This window comes from Protopterus annectens, chromosome 10.part0, assembly GCF_019279795.1.
Source record: "Protopterus annectens isolate FY-2018-M chromosome 10.part0, PAN1.0, whole genome shotgun sequence".
NCBI lineage: Eukaryota > Metazoa > Chordata > Ceratodontiformes > Protopteridae > Protopterus > Protopterus annectens.
In genome coordinates, this window is record NC_056744.1 from 1017097649 (window position 1) to 1017121403 (window position 23755).

Here is a 23755-nt window from a genome sequence, read left to right on the forward strand (position 1 = left end):
GTAGCTTTCTGCTTATGTTATGTATATGAGCCTTAATTGTGTAGCATTGAACTGTCTCTTAAAAGCAAGTAATCCTAAACCACCTTATTCTATTGGAAGGAGTAATTTATCTCACTTAATCCTGGTCATCTTCCCCTCCTATATAAATCCCTTCACCTCTTTATTAATTATTGTTAACAATTTCTCATCTGGTTGATAAAATTATGTCTGATCTGTATATCTATTGGATCAATTGTTAATAAAGGAAGCAATGCTAAAAGTGCCTTCCATTCAAAAGATGTACTTTGGACTGATGCTAATTCAAAAAAAAGTGGGTGAGAGAGAGAGGGCGAGAGAGACAAAACCTCAAGATTAGCACTAGATTTATCAGATTTGAATTAACTTATAAGTACAACATTATTTAGGATGGTGACTAAATATTATACTTCCTTTTACCAAGCAAGACTTTTTGGATTACGTTTGTGGATCTCACTTCAGCAACCTGTATGTGCAGGGCAGCCTGGCTCAGTAGAACAGATCTGTTTACATCAAACTGAAGAAAATTAAAGCAGTTTGCAGGGTCCTGGTAGTCTTTTAGGGTCATTTCCAGCCAATATTTTTCTGAATCAAGACAGACAATACTAGATCACATCCTCCCAACTCTGTAGAAAAAGAGTTTGGACTTGGCATTAAATCTCATCCTGCTTCTTTCAGAGGTTCACATTTCAGGTTTACATAGTTAGTACATGCCATAAGCAGGAAAATGGCATTGTCATACAAACAAAAACTGGATCCACACACTTTTCAAGAAATTGTACAGATGATGGAGCCTCCCAGAATTTGATCCCGTTTGTTACATATAATAATCTCTTTAACTTTCATCAAACCATTAACTCCCCTACTAGAATTCACAAATCAACCCACAAACAAACCATTCTAGATTGGATACTAATTAACAACAACCCCCTCTCCTATAAAACAGGAATTCTCCCTGACAACATCAGTGACCATCTCCTAACCTTTATCTGTAAACAAAAATATAGCAATCCCAAGCTAGCTACCTACCGTACCATACACAACAAAACAGATTTTAACCTAGCATCCTTTCAAAATGAACTCAAAGACTATAACTGGTCAACTCTAAAATACCTCCCAATAGACGAAGCAGTAACCCATTTCAACAATACCTTCCTACAAATTCTACAACATCATGCCCCATCCCGCTTAATTAGACTAAGCTCTAAGGCTGCCCCATGGCTCTCACAAACTACTAAACAAAATATGAGGGCTAGAAATAAATTATGGAATAAATGGAGATCCACAAAAAACCCTGCTGACCATCAGAACTTCAAACACCTAAGAAACACCACAAAGAAACTTATCTATCTGGATAAAAAACTATCACTTTAAATATCAACAAAACCAAAAACAAAACCCCAAACAATTTTGGTCAGGAATAAACAAACTACTTCATCCAGGGAATACCAAAACCCCCACCCCAGCTAGCCTAGCCCAAAGCCAACCCGACATAATAGCCAACACTTTCAATGACTTCTTCTCTCAAACTGTCACCTCTCTGGCAAACACTATGACTCCCCCCCTATCCCACCAAACAACCCCTACCCAAAACAACACCCCCATACTAAAGTTTCATACTGTCTCCACTACCTATATCGTAAATTACTATCTAAACTTAAACCTTGCACCCCTTCTGCCGACAAACTACCAGCTGAATATCTTCAACTAGCTGCAACCGAACTAGCCTTCCCAGTCTCCATCTTAATCAACAGAACAATAACTGAATCCAAAATCCCTTCTTGTTGGAAAATCTCCCATATCATTCCCCTCCACAAAGGAGGTAACTCCAACGAACTCTCTAACTTTCGGCCTATTGCCCTTCTATCGCCACTATCCAAAATAATGGAACGCTGCATACACCATCAACTCTTACATCATCTCTTGAGTAATAACTTGCTTGTAGACTCTCAGCATGGATTTAGGCCCTATCACAGTACTTCTACTGCCCTTCTCTCCTTCACAGACATAATAAACAAAAATCGCAACAACAACCTGTTCTCCTCTGCACTATTCTTAGACCTCTCAAAAGCATTTGATATGGTCAACCATCAACTTCTCCTCCACACTTTAGAAGCCCTGTCACTTGACTCACCAGCACTACAGTGGTTTGATTCATACTTGACAAATCGAAAACAAGCAGTCCTTTGGGACAGCCATCTATCTTCTCAACTCCCAATTACTATAGGCGTTCCACAAGGGTCCATCTTAGGTCCCCTACTTTTCTCTATATTCATAAATAATCTACCCACTTCCCTACCTACATCCACATGTATACAGTATGCTGATGATTCTACGCTCATCTGCTCTGCTCCATCCCCAGTAGAACTACATTCCTCTACCCAATTGGTTTTCACAGCAGCAGAAAAATGGTTTCAACATATCTGTCTCCTCCTAAATCCCAAAAAAACCAAACTTCTACTCTTCACACCAACCCTTAAATCCACTCCTATCACTTTTTCCATTGTGTCCTGCAATGGCACTATCATCAAACCTGACTTTTCCACAAAACTGCTAGGTGTCACCATAGACAATCAGCTAAACTTTGACTATCATATTGATTTAACTATCAAGACAGTAAATACAAGATAGGAGCCCTTTACAGACTTAAGCCCTTTCTTACTGCCACATCCCGAGTATCTCTTGCCCAAACTCACCTCATCTCCACACTACTGTATGCCTCTCCCTCCTTTATTAACATATCCAAAGCTAACCTTCAGAAACTTAATCTAGCCTACCATAGCATTGCCAGATTTGCAACTGGCTCTCCATTCCGTACACATCACTGTCTCAACCTAAAGAAACTCAACTGGCTAGAACTTCCAAATCTAATACTCCTACAGCAATTAGTCATCACTTTTAAAATTCTACATTACCCCTCCAACACACCCATACTGAACAACCTTATCACACCTTATAAAATCTCACCTCACTGCTCAGCCAACAAGCTCCTAGTAACTACTATCAAATCTCATAATAAAGCAGGTGACTCCTTATTTGCAAACACTGTTGGATCTTATTGGAATAAACTTCCCACTGAACTGACCTCCCTAGCCTCATGTCACCTTTTTAAAAAACAGATTAGAAATCATTTACAAAAACACTGGCTATGCCCTTGCTTGAATCCTGACTGATAACTGATACACTACCTGCTCTCATAGTTAACTCTGTATATCATTTGTATCTTCTTTATCACAAAGTTTGATTTCTTTTCTGTTTTGTGACTTTGTTAATTTGTATAGTCTCTAGTATGATAGGCGAGCTTTCCTCCTCAACCCTGTGTAGAAAATATACATGTATCAAGCTACACAAACCCAGTAATACTGTATATTCAATTTTACTTTACTTGTCTTTTGTCATTATGTTGTTTTCTTATACTGTTTGATTGACTGTTATCTCTATTACCTGTATCTGTTTAAACTGTAAAGTTATAGTATGATAGTGGAGCTTTTCTCCTCGGGCCTCTGCTGAAAATGGACATGTATCCAGCCAGACTAGCCCGGTTAACAAATGTAAAATAAAATAAATAAAATAAATAAAATAAATAATAAATAATGTTTCTTGTGTACATGCCTTCTTTGCCCAGTATTAAGTTTCTTTTTAAACATATAATTTTCTCTAGATTTTACTTCATTGCTACATTTAATTTAGTATTTATTTTGTTACTAATTCTGCCTCTCAGGTGGTTTGTATTACATTTTCTAAAGTCATGTTAACTTTAGGTTGTAACTTTTGAGACACTTCAACATCAGCCAGCCCAATTACAATTCCATATCTAATTTGTTCATCTTTCGATTCAGTAAATCAGCTGTTTTCAGGCATTACATACAGATGCCTTGCAAAAGTTTCAGTACATTGACCTTTATCTTGTACACATCTATGGAAGCATGCCCTTTCACGTATAATATTTCTTTTAGTCACAAAATATTTGTTGAGCTACTAATTAGTCATATATAGCACTCTGACCCTCAAAATGAAAAGGAACTGTATGGTTCTTTGTCTGTGAAGTACAACAAAAGGGCTTACCTGAATTTCTTTATTTTCTTTGTCCAACGTGGATGCTACTCTGAAGCGTACAAACCTATGCCTCCAAGTTGGCCAAGCAAATTAGCTTTGAGAAGTCAAACTGCTTTGGTGGGTTAAACAGTCATTTTTTAAAGAAATTCATTTTTCTAAGGTTGAATGTTTTTAAAATTAGTGAAATGGCAACTTTGTGAGGTAAAATTACTTGTTTTCAGTAAAACTGCTTACTCTTTGCTTGGCGGTTACCACTCAACTTGGTTTTCAGACTGGAATGGCATATTCATTTTTATTTTTATAAAGACCATCCAAGTTATGACATTATGTCTTAATGCTAACCTAACATTACCCAATAATGTTGAATGGCAGGGTCAATAATTTTATGATACACCAGCATGTAAATAATCATGTTAAATTTTATTCTGTACAGAATGACAGCAGAGTAAGAATGATGTTTACCAAGTCTTCATAAATGCACTGGCAACTGGCACTAAACACAGTGCATTATGGGATGTAATACTTATTAAAATGGCAATACTATACTTTTGTCATACAGTGGCAGTGTGATGATACTTATCTGCAATATATACAAACTCATGGAAGCTGTACACACTTATCTCAGAGGGATTAAAAAGAGTCTGGCATTTAAAGACTTCAGTAGAGTCATACATATGTTTGTCTTCTGTGACCTGCAGGTTGCCACAGTAATAAGATAGATCTTCAGTGTGACTCACTGATAGCGCCTCTTTCTGCAGTTTGTTGTCCAGATACCTAATTCAGCTGGAGAGGTTTCAGAAGTTCCACAGTGAGAGGAGAGATGGGCTTTGTTATGTGTGGGGCACATACACACACTCTTCAAAAAGCTGCCATTCTTAGTGCCATACTGTCTTTAGAGTCTGTTAGTTAGCACAGAGGATTAAGCCTATGAACTGTTAGCAAGCTACTACTTGAGGTACAGAGTTTGATTCCTAGTCTTAATTTACCTTCTGTGTGGTACTGAGCAAGTGACTTACCCAGACAGAGCTCGGAGCTGCAATTGGGAATTTCAGCTAGCTTCCTTGATGGTCTGCTGGACTGCTTGCCTAGAAAGTACCCATGAACCTATATGGGATGTTAAGTTTGTTTTTCAGGTCAATAAAAGCTATCCAAGACTTTCTTTCTTTCTAGACCATACTAATGTGAAGATCAGTTTGTGTAAAAATTCAGTAAACCTTAAAATATCTATTAAATTTCTTGCATATACTGCTACATCACTAAATGGCTTCCTTTCCTTTGTAACAAATTTGCCCTGCCCTTAAAACAATCCAGACTGATTCACACTTTTAAAAGGCACATTGTTGACTATGTGAGTTATGTATACATATGAATATGGACAGCAATCATCTAGCTTTGTGAAGACCATTAGGGTATGTCCTTGTTACTGAACTTTATAAGGTGTAAATATATGAATCCAGCAATCCTTGTGGTTATGTCTACTATTTTCCTGTGCAGCTGAAACAAAATGTTGAGATTATTCTGATGTCCTTCAAGAATGTAACTGCAGTCCTTAACATATGGGTTGTCCTGCCTCAGGCAGCCCTTCGGTCGGCCGGATTCCAAAGTCTGGGTCCGGCGTCGGCTGATGTCGGCTCCTACCTGACGTCAAAGCGGCCAGGGTATAAAAGCATCAGCCGACGCCATCTTCTTCAATCTTTCTTGCCACGCGGTGCCCTAAGCAGAAGCAGTTCGCAAGTGCCGGTCGGCCAGCTCCTGTGTTTTCAGATACTGAAGTCATCAAAAAGCTAAGTACCCCGTTGGGGAACCTTTTCTTGCCTCAGCCGATGTCAGATAAAACTGCAAAAGTTAATAATTGCTTGTCTTGTGGTAGACAAATACCTCATAAGGACTTCCATTCTTACTGCCTTCCCTGCCTCGGCCCAGACCACGACGTCTCGGCCTGTGCTTGCTTCAATAAGCGCACACTTAAGCACCGGACAGAATTTGCTGTAGACTTTTTTGGAGAAAATTACTCCTATATCATGCCGTCGGAACTACCGACAGCACATACTTCCAAAAAACAGAAGGACCGGGACCGACATCCGCAGCCCGCGACTTCCACCGACACCACGCTAAAGCCTACCGCGAGTGCATCGGTCTCTTCGGAGGCGGTAATTCAACCGCTCCAGGCCGACGACACCGTTTTACCGCTCACTTCGGTACTGGAGGCTACCCCGGTGCCGGTTGTTGATTTTCCCCCTGAAACCGAAGCCCAAGATTTGCCTGACACCATACCGGTGGACAAAGTTACTCCAGCACGTGGGGCAGCAAGGCCTCCTGTGCCTATGTCCATTAAGGCCTACACACGTGCTAAGGCTGCCAGCCAGGCTAAGCCTCACCCTCCTAAATCTTTTCCACAGGGTTCAACTTCTGATAAACAGATCATGACTTTAGCTGCAGATCTAATTTCTTTAATCAGGGGCTCTCAGGCTCATCCAGACAGAGATTCTCAGCCGCCTTCAGACAAAAGGCCTAGGGTTGAGCAGGTGGATACTCTTTCCTCAGAGGAGGCCTCTGGTGAGTCAGACCATTCAGATTCCCTGGAAGAATCTTTCCCGGCCTACGAGGATTCGGATGCTGATGAATCCATTCCCTCTGCCTCTCCTCCTGAGGATATTTCTTTCGGGGAGATTCTCCACTCCATGAGAGAGCATTTTCAGTGGCAGGGCCAGGATTTCTCCGACTCCAGGAAAAGGCTTTGGACTTTCCTCAAGTTACCCCAGCACATGCCTTTAGCTATACCCCCAGTGTTGGATGTATTGGATGATGTGTTCTCAGACTCCAGTACTTCTCCTGATTCTCTCCCCCCTGCTCCGGCCAAGCCGGACAGATATTACAGGGTTCCTGAAACTCATAAACATCTCTTTAAGGCACACTCTGTTGATCTAGAAACTATTTCTCAGGGGCCCAAAGGAGTGGCCACCGCCATGGCCAAAAATCCTTTGCCCGCAGACAGGGAATCTAGGTTCCTGGAGAGGTGGGGTAAAAAAGTTTATACTTCATCCACCCTTGCCATGAGGGCACTTAACTGTCTTTTTCATATGTTTCAGTATCAGGATTTCTTGATGGATGATTTACAAAAAAAATTAGCCTCTCCTGAGCCTTTAGATAGAAAGGCCTTGCAGGATTTGGTACATAACACTCAGCAGGTTAGCAATCATTTTCTTCAGTGTGGTTATGATGCATTGGAAGCTTCATGTAGGTCAGCTATGACAGGGGCCGTCATACGTAGACATGCTTGGTTGAAAGAACAGACATTGCCAGATCATGTTAAAATAAAGCTTCTAGATGCACCTCTGGAAAAAGATAAGCTATTTGGTGCTAATGCACAGGGTGTGTTCAAATCAATAGAGGAAAAAGCTAAATCAGTACAAACAGTCAAAGATTTCCTCCAGGTTCAGCCACCAAGGTTCAGCAGGAATTGGCCTTCAAAGAATTGGTCCTTTCCAGACACTGACAAGTTCCAAAGGGGAAAAAACAGGCGTGCTCGAGGTAGAGGGCAATACCGAGGCTCCTACAGGGGCCGCCAATGGCAATCAACAAATCAGAGAAGTGGCGCTGCTCCACAGGTACAACCACAATGACTTGACTTTGACACCACCGACCAAGGCTCAAAGAGAAGCACCTTTAGGCGGAAAATTATCATTATTTTCAAAAAATTGGCACGGTTTTACAAAGGACCAATGGATTTTGGACATAATAGACAAAGGTTACAGGTTCCACTTCCATACCTTACCAGCAAGACAAGGCATGCCAAACCTGCCACACAATCAAAGGGCAGAGGCACTCTTACAAGTTTCAAAGCTACTACAAATCAAAGCAATAGAAAAGGTTCCTCCTCAGGAACAAGGCCAGGGATTCTACTCAAGACTGCTCCTTGTTCCAAGAAAAGAAAAGCAATGGAGACCTATACTAGACTTGTCCGCTCTAAACACTTTTCTCATTGTGCCAAAATTCAAAATGCTGACGTTACAGCAACTCCTTCCCATGCTGGGCAAGGGGTCTTGACTGTTTACTCTGGACCTCAAGGAGGCATACCTGCATGTCCCAATCAGACAGAACTGCAGAAGATACCTCAGATTTCTTGCAGGGCCAGAGCATTATCAATTCTCAGCATTGCCTTTTGGCTTATCTACTGCGCCCAGAGTATTCACGAAATGCCTGGCATCAGTAATTGCGCACTGCAGACTCCAGGGGATACAAATATACCCTTACCTGGACGACTGCCTTATTCAAGCGGACAGCAAGCAAGCCTTGATAAGAAACTTGGACTATGTCATTCATCTACTGCAGGCTTTGGGATACACAGTCAACATTCAAAAATCAAGACTACTGCCATCCCAACAAATAATTTTTCTAGGAGCCAAACTGGACACAGATTCACAAATGGCTTTCCTCACAGAAGAAAAACAAGAACAATTACCAGTTTACTTCAAAAGCCTAGCAAAGCACACCCAGATGACTGCAAGGAAGATCCTGCAGGCCCTGGGTTACATGGCATCTTGCATTCTTCTGATTCCACTGGCAAGACTACACATGAGAAAACTACAATGGTACCTAAAAAGTTTATGGTCTCAACACAGCCACAACTTAGAAGCAACTATTCCACTCATTCCATGTCTACAAAAGGAATTTTTGTGGTGGGCACAAGCAAGCCTGCTAAACAAAGGCATGTCCTTCAGCAAACCTCAAGCAAGCCAAACCATTACAACAGACGCCTCAGATCATGGATGGGGGGGTGCACATGGAGGGCAGATGCATTCAAGGGCAATGGGCTCCCCGGGAATTGCATCTGCACATCAATCAAAAAGAGATGTTGGCAGTGATTCATGCAATCGAGGCCTTCGGAAAATTTCTTCAGCAAGGTCATCTGTTAATAAGGACAGACAACACCACTGTTATGTGGTACATAAACAAACAGGGAGGCACCCATTCTTACCCCCTCTGCAGACTAACAATGACTCTTTGGGAAAAGTCCCTGAAACTGAACATACAGTTGCAATCCCAGTTTGTTCCAGGCAAGGACAATGTTCTGGCGGACAGTCTAAGCAGAAACATTATGGATCCGCACGAATGGATGTTGCATCCAGACATTTTTTCACAAATAACTCATGCATGAGGAAGGCCGGACATAGATCTCTTTGCCTCACACCTCAAACATCATCTGAAGAAGTTTTGCTCAAGGACACACCATCCTCAAGCCTGGAGAATGGATGCTCTCTCCTTCAGCTGGAATTCTTGAACAATCTATGCATTCCCACCTCTACCATTAATGACCAAGGTGTTACTGAAGATCAAAGCAGAACAACCGAAGGGCATTTTCATAGCTCCAGACTGGCCGAGGCAGCACTGGTATCCATTACTAAGGAGCATAACTCGCACCAAGCCGTGGCCCCTGCCTCAATGGCCTCTGCTTATAACTCTGCACAATTACAGGACTGTTCATCCCAACTTGCAAACATTGCAACTGACAGCTTGGAGGGTTCCATGATTTCTCCCCATATCTCTCTCTCCAAAAAAGTTCAAGAGATCTTACTGGAAGCATGCAGGCCTTCCACCAGAAAAACTTATTCAGCCAGTTGGAAGAGATTCAACATCTGGAATGCCAACAGGGGTCAGGATGCATCAGTAATGAGCATCCCACAGATACTAGAATACTTGGCAGAAATGCTTCTCCATGGCCTTTCATATTCTTTCATAAAAATACACGCTTCAGCAATTTCAGCAAAATACAACTGTGATCCACCTGTGTTTTCACATCCTTTGCTAAGACAGTTTCTAAGAGGGATAAAGAATATCAAACCTCCAAGGAAACCACCAGTGCCTGCATGGGACCTCAACTTCATCTTGGAAAAATTAACCCTTCCACCTTTTGAGCCAGCAGCATCTTCAGAATTGCAATTTCTCAAAGGTGATATCCAGGGTTTCTCTAAATCAAGCAATTCACCTGCCTACTTTCTTTCCCAATCCTCAAAATAAAGGAGAAAAGCTTCTGCACACTTTGGACATACACAGACAATTGCGCTACTACTTGGACAGAACAAAGGCCAACAGAAAGTCAGACCAACTATTTGTAGCCTACGCAGCTGGAGTACAAGGAAAGGCAATTTCCAAGCAAACAATTTCAAAATGGATTGGAAACTGCATCAGATTCTGCTACTCTTTCCATGGAAAAGGTGTGCCAGCCAATATCAGGCCACACTCCACCAGAGCTACAGCCACCTCCACAGCCTTTCTAAGAGGGGTGGCTACAAAGGACATTCTAGAAGCTGCTACATGGAGCTCCGTGCATACATTTTCCAAGCATTACAACCTGCCTTTATATTCCAGATCCCGAGCAGGCTTTGCTTCAGCAGTCCTGCAGGGCATTTTAGCTACACCATCCTTATCTTAGATCCTACCACCCCCCAGCTTGGCTATGGTATTCAACCCATATGTAACCCATAGTTGCATATCTATCGGACATCTACATTTATGGTAGTTACAAAGCTGTACTTTATTGATAGCTGTTGTAGTAAGTAAACCAAGTTATCTGAAGTAGTTATCTTAATTTGTCCATCAACCTGTGGGTATCGGATCCATATCGGATCACAGGTTGCTGACAAATGAAGTTTACCTACTCAGATGGAACGTTATGGTGAGTACATAGGTTCTTTTTTTATAACTTTCAGTATGTTCTTTTCAGAAGATGCATCTACCTTCATCAATTTGGAGCAGTTGGATGGATCAGGTTTTGGAATGCTACTTTTAGAAGTATAAAAACAATGAAAATCAGCACAAAAACATAACTTATCATTGCACACTGTTGGTTTACACTAGGGCTGAACTGCACCATTAGTTGTTAAAGGTGTTATTCAATACGGTGAGAAAGTCTAAGGCAGATGGCAGGTATAGTTTAAGCCAGTACTCCTTTGGTGCATTCAAAATGTGTTATACAGGATTTATGAGTAGCAGATAACTATTTCTCAAATTTTGATCCAGTTTTTCACATTCTTGCTTGTCTGTGGTATTAAACATACTGCTTAACAAACCAAGTCACTGAACATTATATCATTTTATTAACCACACATCTTTACTATCAGTGCCCTTTAGCTACACTCTCTTTTACAAGCAGTCATTTACAGTGACAAATGCTTGGGTATATCCTGCTTCAAAATATCTGTCAAGATGGCAGCTTAAGTGCCTTAGGTGGTGCCGTCACTGCACAGAAAGTGCTCCCCAGGGTTTGTATCCCATTATGAATGTGGTTATTTTTGTGATATTAATCCTGAGAACACATCAAAACTAATGCCTTGTTCATTTAGAACAAAGTGTATCACTCTGCAGAAGTGAAATAGAAAGGAAAAAGAATGGCAGTTAATATGGTGGAAATTGGTTATTTGCTTTAAACAAGTGTAAAGTTATTGAGTATTATCTGAAAACTGCCTGACTTAAGGGTCTATATTATAAAATCAAATAGGAAGAATGTCGAATGCTCTAATGAGCGAAACTGCCCCCCACACCCCCTGCTAAATATATATTCCAACTCCGAGATCGCACTACAGTGAGGAAAGGGCAAATATTCCACTCTACACTTTACTAAGACCTCAATAACGGACACTCGAGTTTCGGCAGTTTCACTCATTAGAGCATTCGACATTCTTCCTATTCTATTTAATGATATAGACACTGATTTAAGGCACAAAAAATACCTACAAGACTTCATCCCTGTTCCTCTTCCTGTTAAAAAGATAAAAATGCCTTATATTGTGAAAAACATTACACATACAGATAATTAAATGAAGATGCATTGTTTGACTAAAGAAGCAAATGCTTTGCTATTTGTTTAGTATTGTTCTTCCCTTTTTTTTTCTTTGTGCCTGGCCTAATGAGTATTGCATTCCTTTTGTACAGACTCAGACACAGTACCAGCAACAGTTAGAACAACAGCGAAAGGAGCTTGAAAACCTGCATCAGGAAAGCATCCAGCAATTACAGAGCAGACTGAATGAAACTGAATTAACAAATAAAGAGCTGTCTGAAAGGAGATACAAAGCCGAGTCCAGCATCAGAGAACTTAAAGCCAAGATTTCTGGGATAGAAGATGTAAGAATGCTAACCAATATTACCTTAACATTGGTATTTTCTATAGTAGTTCACATTAGTCTGACAATTATTAGAACAAAATGTGATGATAATTAGCTGAAATTGTTCCTTTGAATTAAAAATGAATTAAAACATCAGCATCTTAATTTAAGCACATTGACAGTTGTAAAATGTAACTTTGAACAAAAAGTGTGAATTTGTGTGTGTGTGTGTGTGTGTGTGTGTGTGTGTGTGTGTGTGTCAATATACATAGATAGCTATAAATATATATAGGTATATATACGCCTTTGTTGATTCACACTGGACTGTGACAGAGACAGGGCCATCAGGGCCATACTTAATGGTATTTTAAATCTGCTTAATATGGGTTAGGATGTTGCTATAAAGTATACTGGCATTAAAGGTCTGTTACAGTCTAATTTAAATGAGAACTTATCTCAGATTATTGGACTACTTACAGGGTCTAGGTTCGCCCCCTCATAGTGGGAATTGATTATGTCGCAATTTGTATTTCTAGTAATATGAAGTAAATAACAGTATACTTCTGATAATAGACTAGCATTTGGTTGACACACTTTTTAAACACTGATACTAGGAAAAAGAACTGTGCAGTCCAGACACAAATAAAATAAAATTAGTCAGTTATAGATATACAGTGGTTTAAGCAAAACAATTACTGGGCTATGACCAAACTCCATCCTGCAAATATAAGCATTTTAATAAAGTAAAGGAGAAGATATATAAAAATGGATTGTTACTAACAAGGCTATCCATAAGACTAGCTATAATAAGATTTGTAAGCAGGAGATATACAGTGGTTTAAGCAAAACAATTATTGGGCTATGACCAAACTCCATCCTGCTAATTATCATCACATTTTGTTCGGTATATACTTTTCCGAGGTACAGGCAAACGTGCGAGGACTATGGCTCACCAAGTTCGCAGACGACGGCAAACTGGGCGCCATAATCAACTCTCCAGCTGACACAAACATCTTTCAAAAAGGTCTCACAGAGACAGATAACTGGTGCCAGCACCATGGTCTAAAGCTAAATGCCAAAAAATGTATAGTCATACCCTTTGGCAAAAACAATGTGCCCACAAATTACCACATAAGCGGAAACCCATTAAGTACAGAGAAAGTTATTAGGGACCTGGGGACCCAAGTTGATAGCAATCTCTCCTTTGAAAGCCACATTGCCAAAGTGGTTAGAAAGACCTTCTACATAGCCCACCTCATCACAAAGGGTTTCACATCTAGATCAAGAGAGGTAATCGTGCCCCTTTATTCATTCCTCATCAGGCACATCATAGAATACAATGCCCCTTTTGGGATGTACCTTACCTGATACCTGCAGCAATTAGAAAGACCCCAAAAGTATCTCACCAAGAGGATCAAGGGTCTCAAACAGATGCCATATGCTGCTCGGTTAAAAAAACTCCAGCTCTACTCAGTTGCATACCGCCTACTTCGAGGCGATTTATGCCTGACATACAAAGCTATGTCAAATCCAGAATTAATGGACATGCTCCACCTCAGTAAATCTAAATCCCTTAGAGCCACATGCTCGAGGGACATGAACCTCAGCACAGAAATAAATAGAACTTGCTGGAGGGACAGGTTCATAACCCAGAGGCTCCCTTTGCTCTGGAATAGAATTCCAGTTCATGTGAGGCAGAGCACCTCACTGAATCTCTTCAAGAAGAATCTCGATAGGTGGATGGGGGATCGTAGGTTTGTCCCAGGGATTACTCCCGTGTCACTATTAGACAGAGGCACAGTAAACTAAACCTTAAAGGGCACAGTATACTCAAATCAAGGGGTGGCGTAAGCCATACAGAATTGGGCTAGGCTTATAATTGCCTCAGGGCAGATAGCCTAGTATGAACCTATGAACCTAAGAAAGTAGCTGCAAGGCAGGATGGAGAAATGACGGAACTGAGTTTTGCCGATAAATGTGCTGACAAATAGAGAACCTTTTATAGGTGTCTAAAACCTGCTGTGTTCCCTTTAGAGAAAAAAAAAACGTCCATTTTCTTATATCTGTTGCCGTTTCATCACTTTCCTCTTCAGAGAAGTTATTTTAAAGCTAGGTGTGTTGTATTATGTTTTAACAGACTGTTACAAGACTGTAACACACTTTTAAATGAGCACTTGTTTTTCCTGTCAATTTAAAAGCAGTATAACATAACTGAAAGCATTTCCTGTGGAGAAATTGTGGTTATTTTACTTTTGTGAGGCTGGCATAGTGTTTTAAAGTGCTTATTACTGTGATCTGATGTCATTTTCATTCATTCCTCATCATTTGGGTCTCAGATCCAATCTCTGATCTGTCTCGGTGCAATTACATATTCTCTTAGATCCAACTCTCAAGCTCCTCCCATTACTCATCATGCCCGTGTATTCTATAGTACCCCAGATTTCATTTGCCACTTTATTGCTTTAAGACGTGGGTCCTGCTCTCACGAGTTCGAAGGTGTATTTTGTATGGATTGTAAATATTTTAGTGTTTTATTCTTGTTTCAAATTACTTCTTTCTCACTCTTCCTTCCTCCTCTCCTATTGTTTTTGTTTTCTTGCTTTAGGGTATTCTAATTTCCTCCCATTTTTTCCTACCCTGCACTTGGATATTTCTCTGCACCATCATTGGTACTCTTTCCTTCCTATCCTTTCAATGTTTCAAAGGGTATTTTCCGCTACCATTGTTGGTATGCTTTTATCTTTTGGTACTTTTCCAAAAAAAGACTATCCTTCTTTCTCTACTTTTTTGACCATAATGGCTGACTAACTGCAAATTTCAAAAAGTGCACTTCCTTTGGGTATAAGATTCCCTATTCTGATGCCAGCAGGGAGTGCTTTACTGTTTGGGTGCAGCCCACCCTTACACTCAATGTTCTGTTTGCATCGGTTTTAATACCAGGGCCTTGAGCAACTGGTGCAATAAACTCATGTTGAAAGGTTTGCTGCCTTCCTCTGCTACTTCTGCAGCATCTTCTTCTGTGTTTCTAGGACTCAAACTCCATCAAAGAAATTGTAGTCCTTTTCGGAGGCCAGGGAACACAGGAAGTGGTCTCCAATCAGCTCTCCTATTTCTGCTGTGGTCTTGGCAGTCACCATCCAAAATTCCGAAAAGATCAGATTTGACCACTTCGGATCTGACCATGATGACAGCTAAATCTTCAAGTATCCAAACACCTCAGTTTTCCCTGGAGCCAGTCCCCCCCTTGGCTCCATTCTCCCTTTCTACAGGAAACCCCAAGGAGTTGTCATGCCTCAGTCTAGCACTTCCTCTGTCAGGTCTTCCCAGAGTATGTCAGAAGTTGACATGGATTGAATGATGAGGAAATGTTCTGTTGTACCGCAAACTAGTCATCTTTTACCCCAGATCCATCAGGTGTAGTCCCCAGAGACAGTATAGACAGTGGGTTAGCCACCTCCTCTGCAGCTGTTGGGGTCCCCTTAGTGAGTAAGGGAGAGCCACTCTTGTTTTCCCTGGGAGAGGGAACAGAGAAAATGTATCTGTTGTGTCAGAATGCGGTACCCATCTCTTTTGAAGCTGCTACCATTACCAACACTGTTGACCCCATTTTTCCTGTGAAAACAAAGCAGAAAATCAATCTTGTATCTACTCTTCCTCAAATTTCTTTGGATACGAGTAGTTTATTTGGACTAGCACAGTATATAATTCAGGTTATTAATTATTTTTGTAAAGTAGTTTTTGGTAAAAGAAAGAGGAATACCTGATGATCTTCTTGTTTCACTGTTGCAGTCATTAGATTTGGGTTATCTGCTTGCAGGTAGCCCTCAGTTGGCCTGATTTTCAAAGTCTTGGGTCTTGTGTCGGTTGCTGTCTCATCTTCCATGACATCAGGTAGTTGGGGGTATAAAGCTTGCAGCTGACGCCATTACATCAGTCTTTCTTGCCGTGCGCTGCCCGAAGCAGAAGCAATTTGCAAGTGCTGGTCGGCCGACTCCTGAAATTTTCGTTTTCAAGTTTCAGATCCGAAGTCTTCAACAAAGCTAAGTACCCCATTGGTGGGGATTTTTGTTGCTCTAAATCGACGTCAGTAAAAGTGAACAGTTGTAGTACTTGTGGAAAGAAAATACCTCTTAAAGATTTTCATTCATACTGCATTCCTTGCTTAGGCCCAGACCACGACGTTCCTCGCTGTCGGTTTTGTGCCTTATTCAATCCTCGAACTATTCGTTGTCGGTTTATTTTCGCATCTAACTATTTTGGTACTCAGTTCAATTATCCAGAAATGGCTTCAGTAAGCCACCCGACTACCGACATTCTGAAAAAATGCAAAGATAAAGACAGACAGACCGCATAGGTCCAACGCTGCTGACGATGCTTCCATTAAGCTAGTCGCCAATTTGCCGGTACTCAGTGAGGTGCTTTTGCAGCCCCTGATACCCGCTACTTCAGATTTGCAGGCCTCTACTGAGACCCATTCGGAGTCCGGTATACCACAGGATGCTTCTTCGACTATAGAACCTGCTGATGTCTCTACCTTGGATGGGTCTGGAGCCGCTGTGCAGGCACCGGCTTCTGAGGGTGTATTCAGGCCTACTGACTTGCATATTAAACCGACGCCATCTTCTTCTTCAAGGCCTAAAACTCGATCCACGCCTAGAAAACCGATGCCCAGACCGCATGGTCAGGCCCATATGCCTAAAAAACAAATGATAAGAATGGCTGAAGACCTTATTACTCTAATCAGGGGAAGCCACCTTTCTCCCTCTAAGAGACCTAGAACTGATTTTCCTTCTGATTCTTCTGATCAGGATTCTGAAATTTCTGTTTCTTCTGATGATCAGGGGAAGCCACCCTTCTCCCTCTAAGAGATCTAAAACTGATTTTCCTTCTGATTCTTCTGATCAGGATTCTGAAATTTCTGTTTTTTCTGATGACCAGAATTTGCCCTTATCTACCTGTAAAGATTCTGATGCAGAGGACTCTATTCTCTCTGCTTCCCCTCCAGAAGATTTTTCTTTTGTTGAAGGTTTGCATAATCTTAGGGAGCATTTCCACTGGGAAAGCCAGGATTACTCTCACTCCAAAAAGAGGCTTAGGGAATTATTACTCCTACCTCAGCACAGGCCTTTAGCTGTCCCTCCTGTACTGGACATTGTAGATGATGCCTTCTTGGAATCTAGCCTGGCCCCAGACACTTCACCTCTGGCTCCCAGGAAACCTGACAGGTACTACAGAGTACCTGACTCTCACAAGTTCCTCTTTAAGAATCCTGCTGCAGATCCAGAGACCATTTCACAGGGACCCAAAGGCATTAAGGCTACTACTGCCAAAAACCCTACCCCCTCTGATAGAGATCCCAGGGCCCTGGACAGATGGGGTAAGAAGATATGCACTTCTGCTACTTTTGCCATTAGGGCCTTAAACTGCCAGTTTCATATGTTAAAGCATCAGTAGCATATTATTGTATTACTTAAACAGAAAATGATGTTGATTCCTGACTGTGCTGAAAATAAAGAATTTCAGGATTTAATGCATTCTGCTGAACAAGTTGGTAAACATACTTTGCAATGTGGTTTTGATTCATTAGAGGCATCTTGCAGGGTTGCTGTCACTGGGTCTGTACTTAGAAGGCATGCTTGGCTTAAGGAGCAAACTTTGCCAGATCGTGTTAAAGCTAAATTGCTGGATGCTCCCTTAAACCAAGATAGCCTGTTTGGCAACAAAGCAGAAGTACTTAAAAAGATGGAGGAAAAAGCTAAATCTATGCAAACTGTTAAAGATTTCCTGCAAGTACAGCCTCCCAGATTTAGTAGACACTGGCCTTCTAAGAATTGGTCCTTTTCTGTCTCTTCCAGGCCTTCTCAGTCCAAACCTAGGGCCAGCAGACCACCCAGGCTTCAGTCTCAAGGTACTCACAGGCCTAAGCAGTGGGGGGCTCCCACTTCCAAAGCTGGAAGTAGTAAGACATCCCGACATCCCCCTATGGTAAACTGTCACAATGACTCAACCTTAATCCTTCCAAGCCCTGCTCAACTGACTGTTCCTTTAGGGGGAAAGATCACCCTGCATGCAAAAAACTGGGAACTCATTACCCAAGACAAATGGGTTTTAAATATAGTTTCCCAAGGATACAGATTCCACTTCCACTCCTTACCAACCCCAAACGGTTGGCCTGACCTATCCCCAAATCAATGGGCAGATGCTCAAAAGCAGGTTCTCTCTCTTAAGTATCAGGGCTATTCATCCTGTCCCAGAAGAGGAATGGGGGCAAGGTTTTTACTCAAGACTTTTCCTGGGTCCCAGAAAAGACAGTTCCTGGCATCCTATCCTAGACCTGTCGATCCTAAACACTTTTTTGGTAATCCCAAAATTCAAAATGCTAACTCATCAGCTGCTTCCCATGCTAGGCAAATATGCCTGGTTGGCAACATTGGATTTAAAGGAAGCTTACCTGCACATCCTAATAAGCAGAAAATACCTTTGCTGCAGAGCAGGCTACATGCACTATCAGATGTTCATCGTGTTTCACTGTTGCAGTCACTACTCTTGGGTTATCCTGCTGGCAGGCTACCCGCAGTCGGCCTGAATTCCAAAGTCTAGGTCTGGCGTCGGTTGCTGTCGCCTCTTCCCTGACGTCAGTGCGCCAGGGGTATAAAAGATGCAGCCGACGCCATTTTCTTCAGTCTTTCTTGCCTCGCGGTGCCCAAAACAAAAGCAGTTCGCAAGTGCCGGTCGACCGACTCCTGAGATTTTCAAATCCGAATTTCAGAACCGAAGTCTTCATTAAGGCTAAGTACCCTGATGGGGAAACTTTTTTCTTGCTCCAGACCGATGTCAGAAAAAGTTAACAATTGTATTTCTTGTGGGAAGCAAATACCTCATAAGGATTTTCACTCTTACTGTATTCCTTGCCTAGGCCCTGATCACAATGTTGCTAGCTGTCGGTTTTGTGCTAGATTTAACCAATGCACTATTAAGCGTCAGTTTGATTTTGCATTTCACTACTTTGGCCGAAGATTTAATTATAAAATGCCGGCGGAACAACCGACGACCGGAGTTTACAAAAAAATGCAAGGACAAGGAAAAGGATAGGCATCCAAGGTCCAAAACCGACGACGAGGCCACCGTTAGGCCAGTCGCCGGTTCTCAGTGAGGCGCTTTCGCAGCCCCTGGCACCCGCTACCTCAGAGCCACAGGCAGCTTCCGACTCTCGCATGGAGCCGACTGGGCCTCTGGATACTCAAGGTATTGGACACTTGGAAATCATTCCCTCAGATGGGTCCGGAGCCGCTGAGCAGGCATCGGCTTCTGAGGGTGTCTTCAGACCTATACAATTATATGTTAAACCATCTTCAGCTTCAAAGACAAAGACTAAAGCAGCTCTAAAGACAAAGAAACAAGTACAGCATTCTCCTACTCAGACTTCCATGCCTAAAAAACAGATGCTTAAAATGGCCGAAGACCTAATTACTTTGATCAGGGGTTCCCACCCCCCCACCCCCAATAAGAGGCCTAGGCAAGAGACAGAATATGATTCTTCTGATCAGGTTTCTATTTCCTCTGATTCCTCTTCTGAACAGGATTATTCCATGCCTCCTTATGAAGACTCTGATGCTGAAGAATCCATTCCTTCAGCCTCTCCTCCTGAGGATTACTCTTTTGGGGAAACCCTGCATGCCATGAGGGAGCATTTCCACTGGGATAGCCAAGATTATTCTGAATCTAAGAAAAGGCTCAGAGACTTTCTGCTGCTTCCTCAGCACAGACCCCTTACTATTCCGCCTGTTCTAGACATTGTAGATGATGTATTTTCAGAGTCCGGCCTGTCCCCTGACTCTCTACCCCCTGCACCTGCTAAGCCAGACAGATACTACAGGGTCCCAGATTCTCATAAATTCCTATATAAAAACCCTTCTGTTGACCCAACCCAGAAACTATATTTCAGAGTCCCAAAGGGGTCAAAGCTTCCACTGCAAAAAACCCTGTCCCCTCTGATAGGGATTCTAGGGCACTGGACAGATGGGGAAAAAGGTTTACACTTCTGCTACCTTGGCTGTAAGGGCTTTAAATTGTCAGTTTCATATGCTTAAATATCAACAATACTTAATGTCAATGCTTAAATAGAAAATGTTGACAAATACTGAATGTTCAGAGAACAAGGAAATGCAGGATTTATTGCATGCAGCTGAACAAGTGGGAAAGCATACTTTGCAATGTGGTTATGATTCACTGGAGGCCTCTTGCAGGGCTGCTGTTACAGGTTCTGTTATTAGAAGGCATGCTTGGTTAAAGGAACAGAACCTGCCTGATCATGTTAAAGCAAAATTATTAGATGCCCCATTACAGCATGATACTTTATTTGGCGCTAAAGCAGAAGAGGTGTTGAAGAAAATGGAGGATAAAGCGAAATCCATGCAGACAGTTAAGGATTTCTTACAGGTGCAACCACCCAGATTTAGTAGGAACTGACCTTCAAAAAATTGGTCCTTTCCAGTGTCAGACAGACCACAAAGAGGCAGATACAGGCGTCCCAGAGGCAGATCTCAGCCCCAACGCTCATACAGGCCTAAACAATGGGGTGCTCCTACCTCCAAAAGTGGAGAAGACAAAACACAACCTTACAGGAAACAGTCCCAATGACTTTCCTCTGCCAGATCCAAGCACTTTTCTTTTGACAGCCCCCTTAGGGGGAAAACTAGCACTTTTATCATCAAATTGGCAAATGGTTATCCAAGACAAATGGGTCTTGAACATAGTGTCCCAAGGCTACAGATTCCATTTTCACACCCTACCAAGGTCAAAAGGTATGCTAGACCTGCCACACAATCAATGGGCAGAGGCACAAAAGCAAATTACAGCCCTCATGGACATGAGGGCCATTCAACAAGTACCACAACAAGAGCAGGGGCAAGGATTTTACTCCAGACTTATCTTAGTACCCAGAAAGGACAAAACCTGGAAACCAATACTGGACCTGTCTATACTAAACACGTTTCTGGAGGTTCCAAAATTCAAGATGTTGACTCTTCAGCAGCTACTGCCCATGTTGGGCAAGAAGGCTTGGTTCGTAACTTTAGACTTAAAAGAGGCATACCTGCATGTCCCAATCAGACAGTCCTGCAGAAGATGCCTCAGATTCATAGCCAGCTCAATGCACTACCAATTCTCTGTACTGCCCTTTGGCTTATCTACTGCACCCAGGGTCTTCACAAAATGCCTGGCACCAGTAATTGCATTTTGCAGACAAAGAGGAATTCAAATATGTCCCTACTTGGACGACTGCTTTATTCAAGCAGAGAACAAAGACATTCTTCTAAAGTATCTGCCATTTGTAAAAAGATTACTAACTTGCCTAGGGTGCACAGCAAACGAAAAGAAATCCAAACTAGTGCCCTCTCAAGAGATAATATTCCTGGGTGCAAGCTTAAATACAACTGCCCAGATGGCTTATCTCACGCCAGACAAACAAAAAACAACTGACTTCTTACTTAAAAAATTTGGCAACAAACACCCAGTTATCTGCAAGGAAAATCCTGCAGGCTTTGGGTTTCATAGCATCCTGCATTCTACTAATTCCATATGCCAGACTGCATATGAGGAAATTACAATGGTATCTAAAAAGTGTTTGGACTCAGCATTGCCACAGCCTGGAGACAGTAATTACCCTCATTCCCTGCCTGCAACAGGAGTTTCAATGGTGGGCAGAGGCCTGTCACCACAACAAGGGTCTGCCATTCAGTTTACCCACAGCCAGACATACACTGACAACGGATGCATCAGATTATGCCTGGGGGCCCATATGGCAGGAAAATGTATTCAGGGCACATGGCCTACAGGACAGATGCATCTTCACATCAATCAAAAAGGGATGCTAGCTGTTCAGAATGCCCGGACAGCTTTCAAGGATCTACTTCATCCAGGACAGCTACTGATAAAGACAGACAATACTGCGGTCATGTGGTACATAAACAAGCAGGAAGGTACACATTCCTACCCCCTCTGCAGACAAGCAATGACCTTATGGGACACAGCATTGACTTAAGTTCACCTGCAAGCACAATTCCTGCCAGGAAAAACAAATACTCTGGCAGACGATCTAAGCAGAAACCTCATGGATCCCCACGAGTGGAAACTGGATCCACAAGTCTTCAGCATGATAACAAGGAAATGGGGATGCCCAGACATAGATCTATTTGCCTCCTCTCACAACTGCCAATTACAGAGATTTTGCACAAGGATTTATCACAAACAAGCATGGAGCGTGGACGCCCTATCCTTCAGCTGGAAAAATCTAACAGTATATGCCTTTCCTCCACTGCCTCTCCTTCCCAGGGTACTCCTAAAGGTCAGACAAGAGAAGCCAAAAATGATACTGATTGCACCAGACTAGCCACACCAGCACTGGTACCCAATCCTAAAGAGCTTGTCTCAAGGACCAGCATGGATATTGCCTCAAACTTCTCACCTGCTGATCCAACAAAACAATCGGATCCTGCACAGCCAACTCAGGACCTTAAATCTGGCAGCATGGCGGATAATGTAGCCATTCAGAACACTCCTCTTTCAACAGCTGTTATGGATGTTATCTTGGATGCCAGGAGGCCTAGTCCCAGAAAATCTTATGCAGAAAAATGGAAGAGATTCTGTGCTTGGAACCAGGAGCAAGGCATTGACACGTATGTACCAAATATCCCTCAGATTTTACAATACCTAACTGAGATGCTGGACAAAGGCCTTTCTTTTTCATCAACTAAGATTCATGCCTCTGCCATTTCAGCCCATTACAACACGGAACCACCTATCTTTTCTCATTCTTTAATAAGGCAGTACCTCAGAGGGGCCAAAAACATCAGGCCTCCAAGGAGAGTGCCAGTTCTGCCATGGGACCTCAATTATGTCTTGTAAAAACTCACACTGCCTCCTTTTGAGCCAGCCTCAACGGCGGATATAAAATTCTTATCCTGGAAAACAGCTTTGCTCCTAGCAGTAACCTCTGCAAGACGAGTCTCAGAGTTACAAGCACTCATGGCTGCGGAACCTTTTATCATTTTTCATTCAGACGTTTCCCTGAGGACAAACCCAACCTTTATGCCTAAGGTGGTGTCCAGTGTGGCCCTCAACCAAACCATTCACTTGCCTACCTTTTATCCAAACCCACAGAACAAGGGTGAGAAAATTCTGCATTCTTTGGACATACACAGGCAGCTACGCTTCTACTTGGACAGAACTAAAGCTTTCAGAAAAACTGAGCAACTTTTAGTGTCATATGCTGCAGGATCACAAGGAAAGGCTATCTCAAAACAGACTATTTCTAAATGGATAGGCCATTGCATCCGTTTCTGCTATTCTCAGCATGTCAAACCAGTGCCTCAGGGCATTAGACCTCATTCTACCAGAGCAGCAGCCACTTCAGCAGCCTTCCTCAGGGGAGTACCAACTAAAGACATCTTAGAGGCTGCAACTTGGAGTTCAGTGCACACTTTTACAAAGCACTACCACTTACCTCTTTACTCTAAATCCAGAGCAGGCTTTGCCACTGCAGTTCTGCAGGGCTTCATAGCCTCTCCTAATGCTATGTA

General features: G+C 42.2%; 1 protein-coding gene across 1 annotated transcript in view; it reads left to right on the forward strand.

The window, feature by feature from the left end:
- SASS6 (SAS-6 centriolar assembly protein) overlaps positions 1–23755 on the forward strand; it is a 1319564-nt gene that overhangs the window by 706274 nt on the left and 589535 nt on the right. The window contains exon 8 of the mRNA XM_044085777.1: positions 12004–12195. Coding sequence (XP_043941712.1) covers positions 12004–12195 — 192 coding nt within the window. The remainder of the gene's footprint in view (positions 1–12003; positions 12196–23755) is intronic.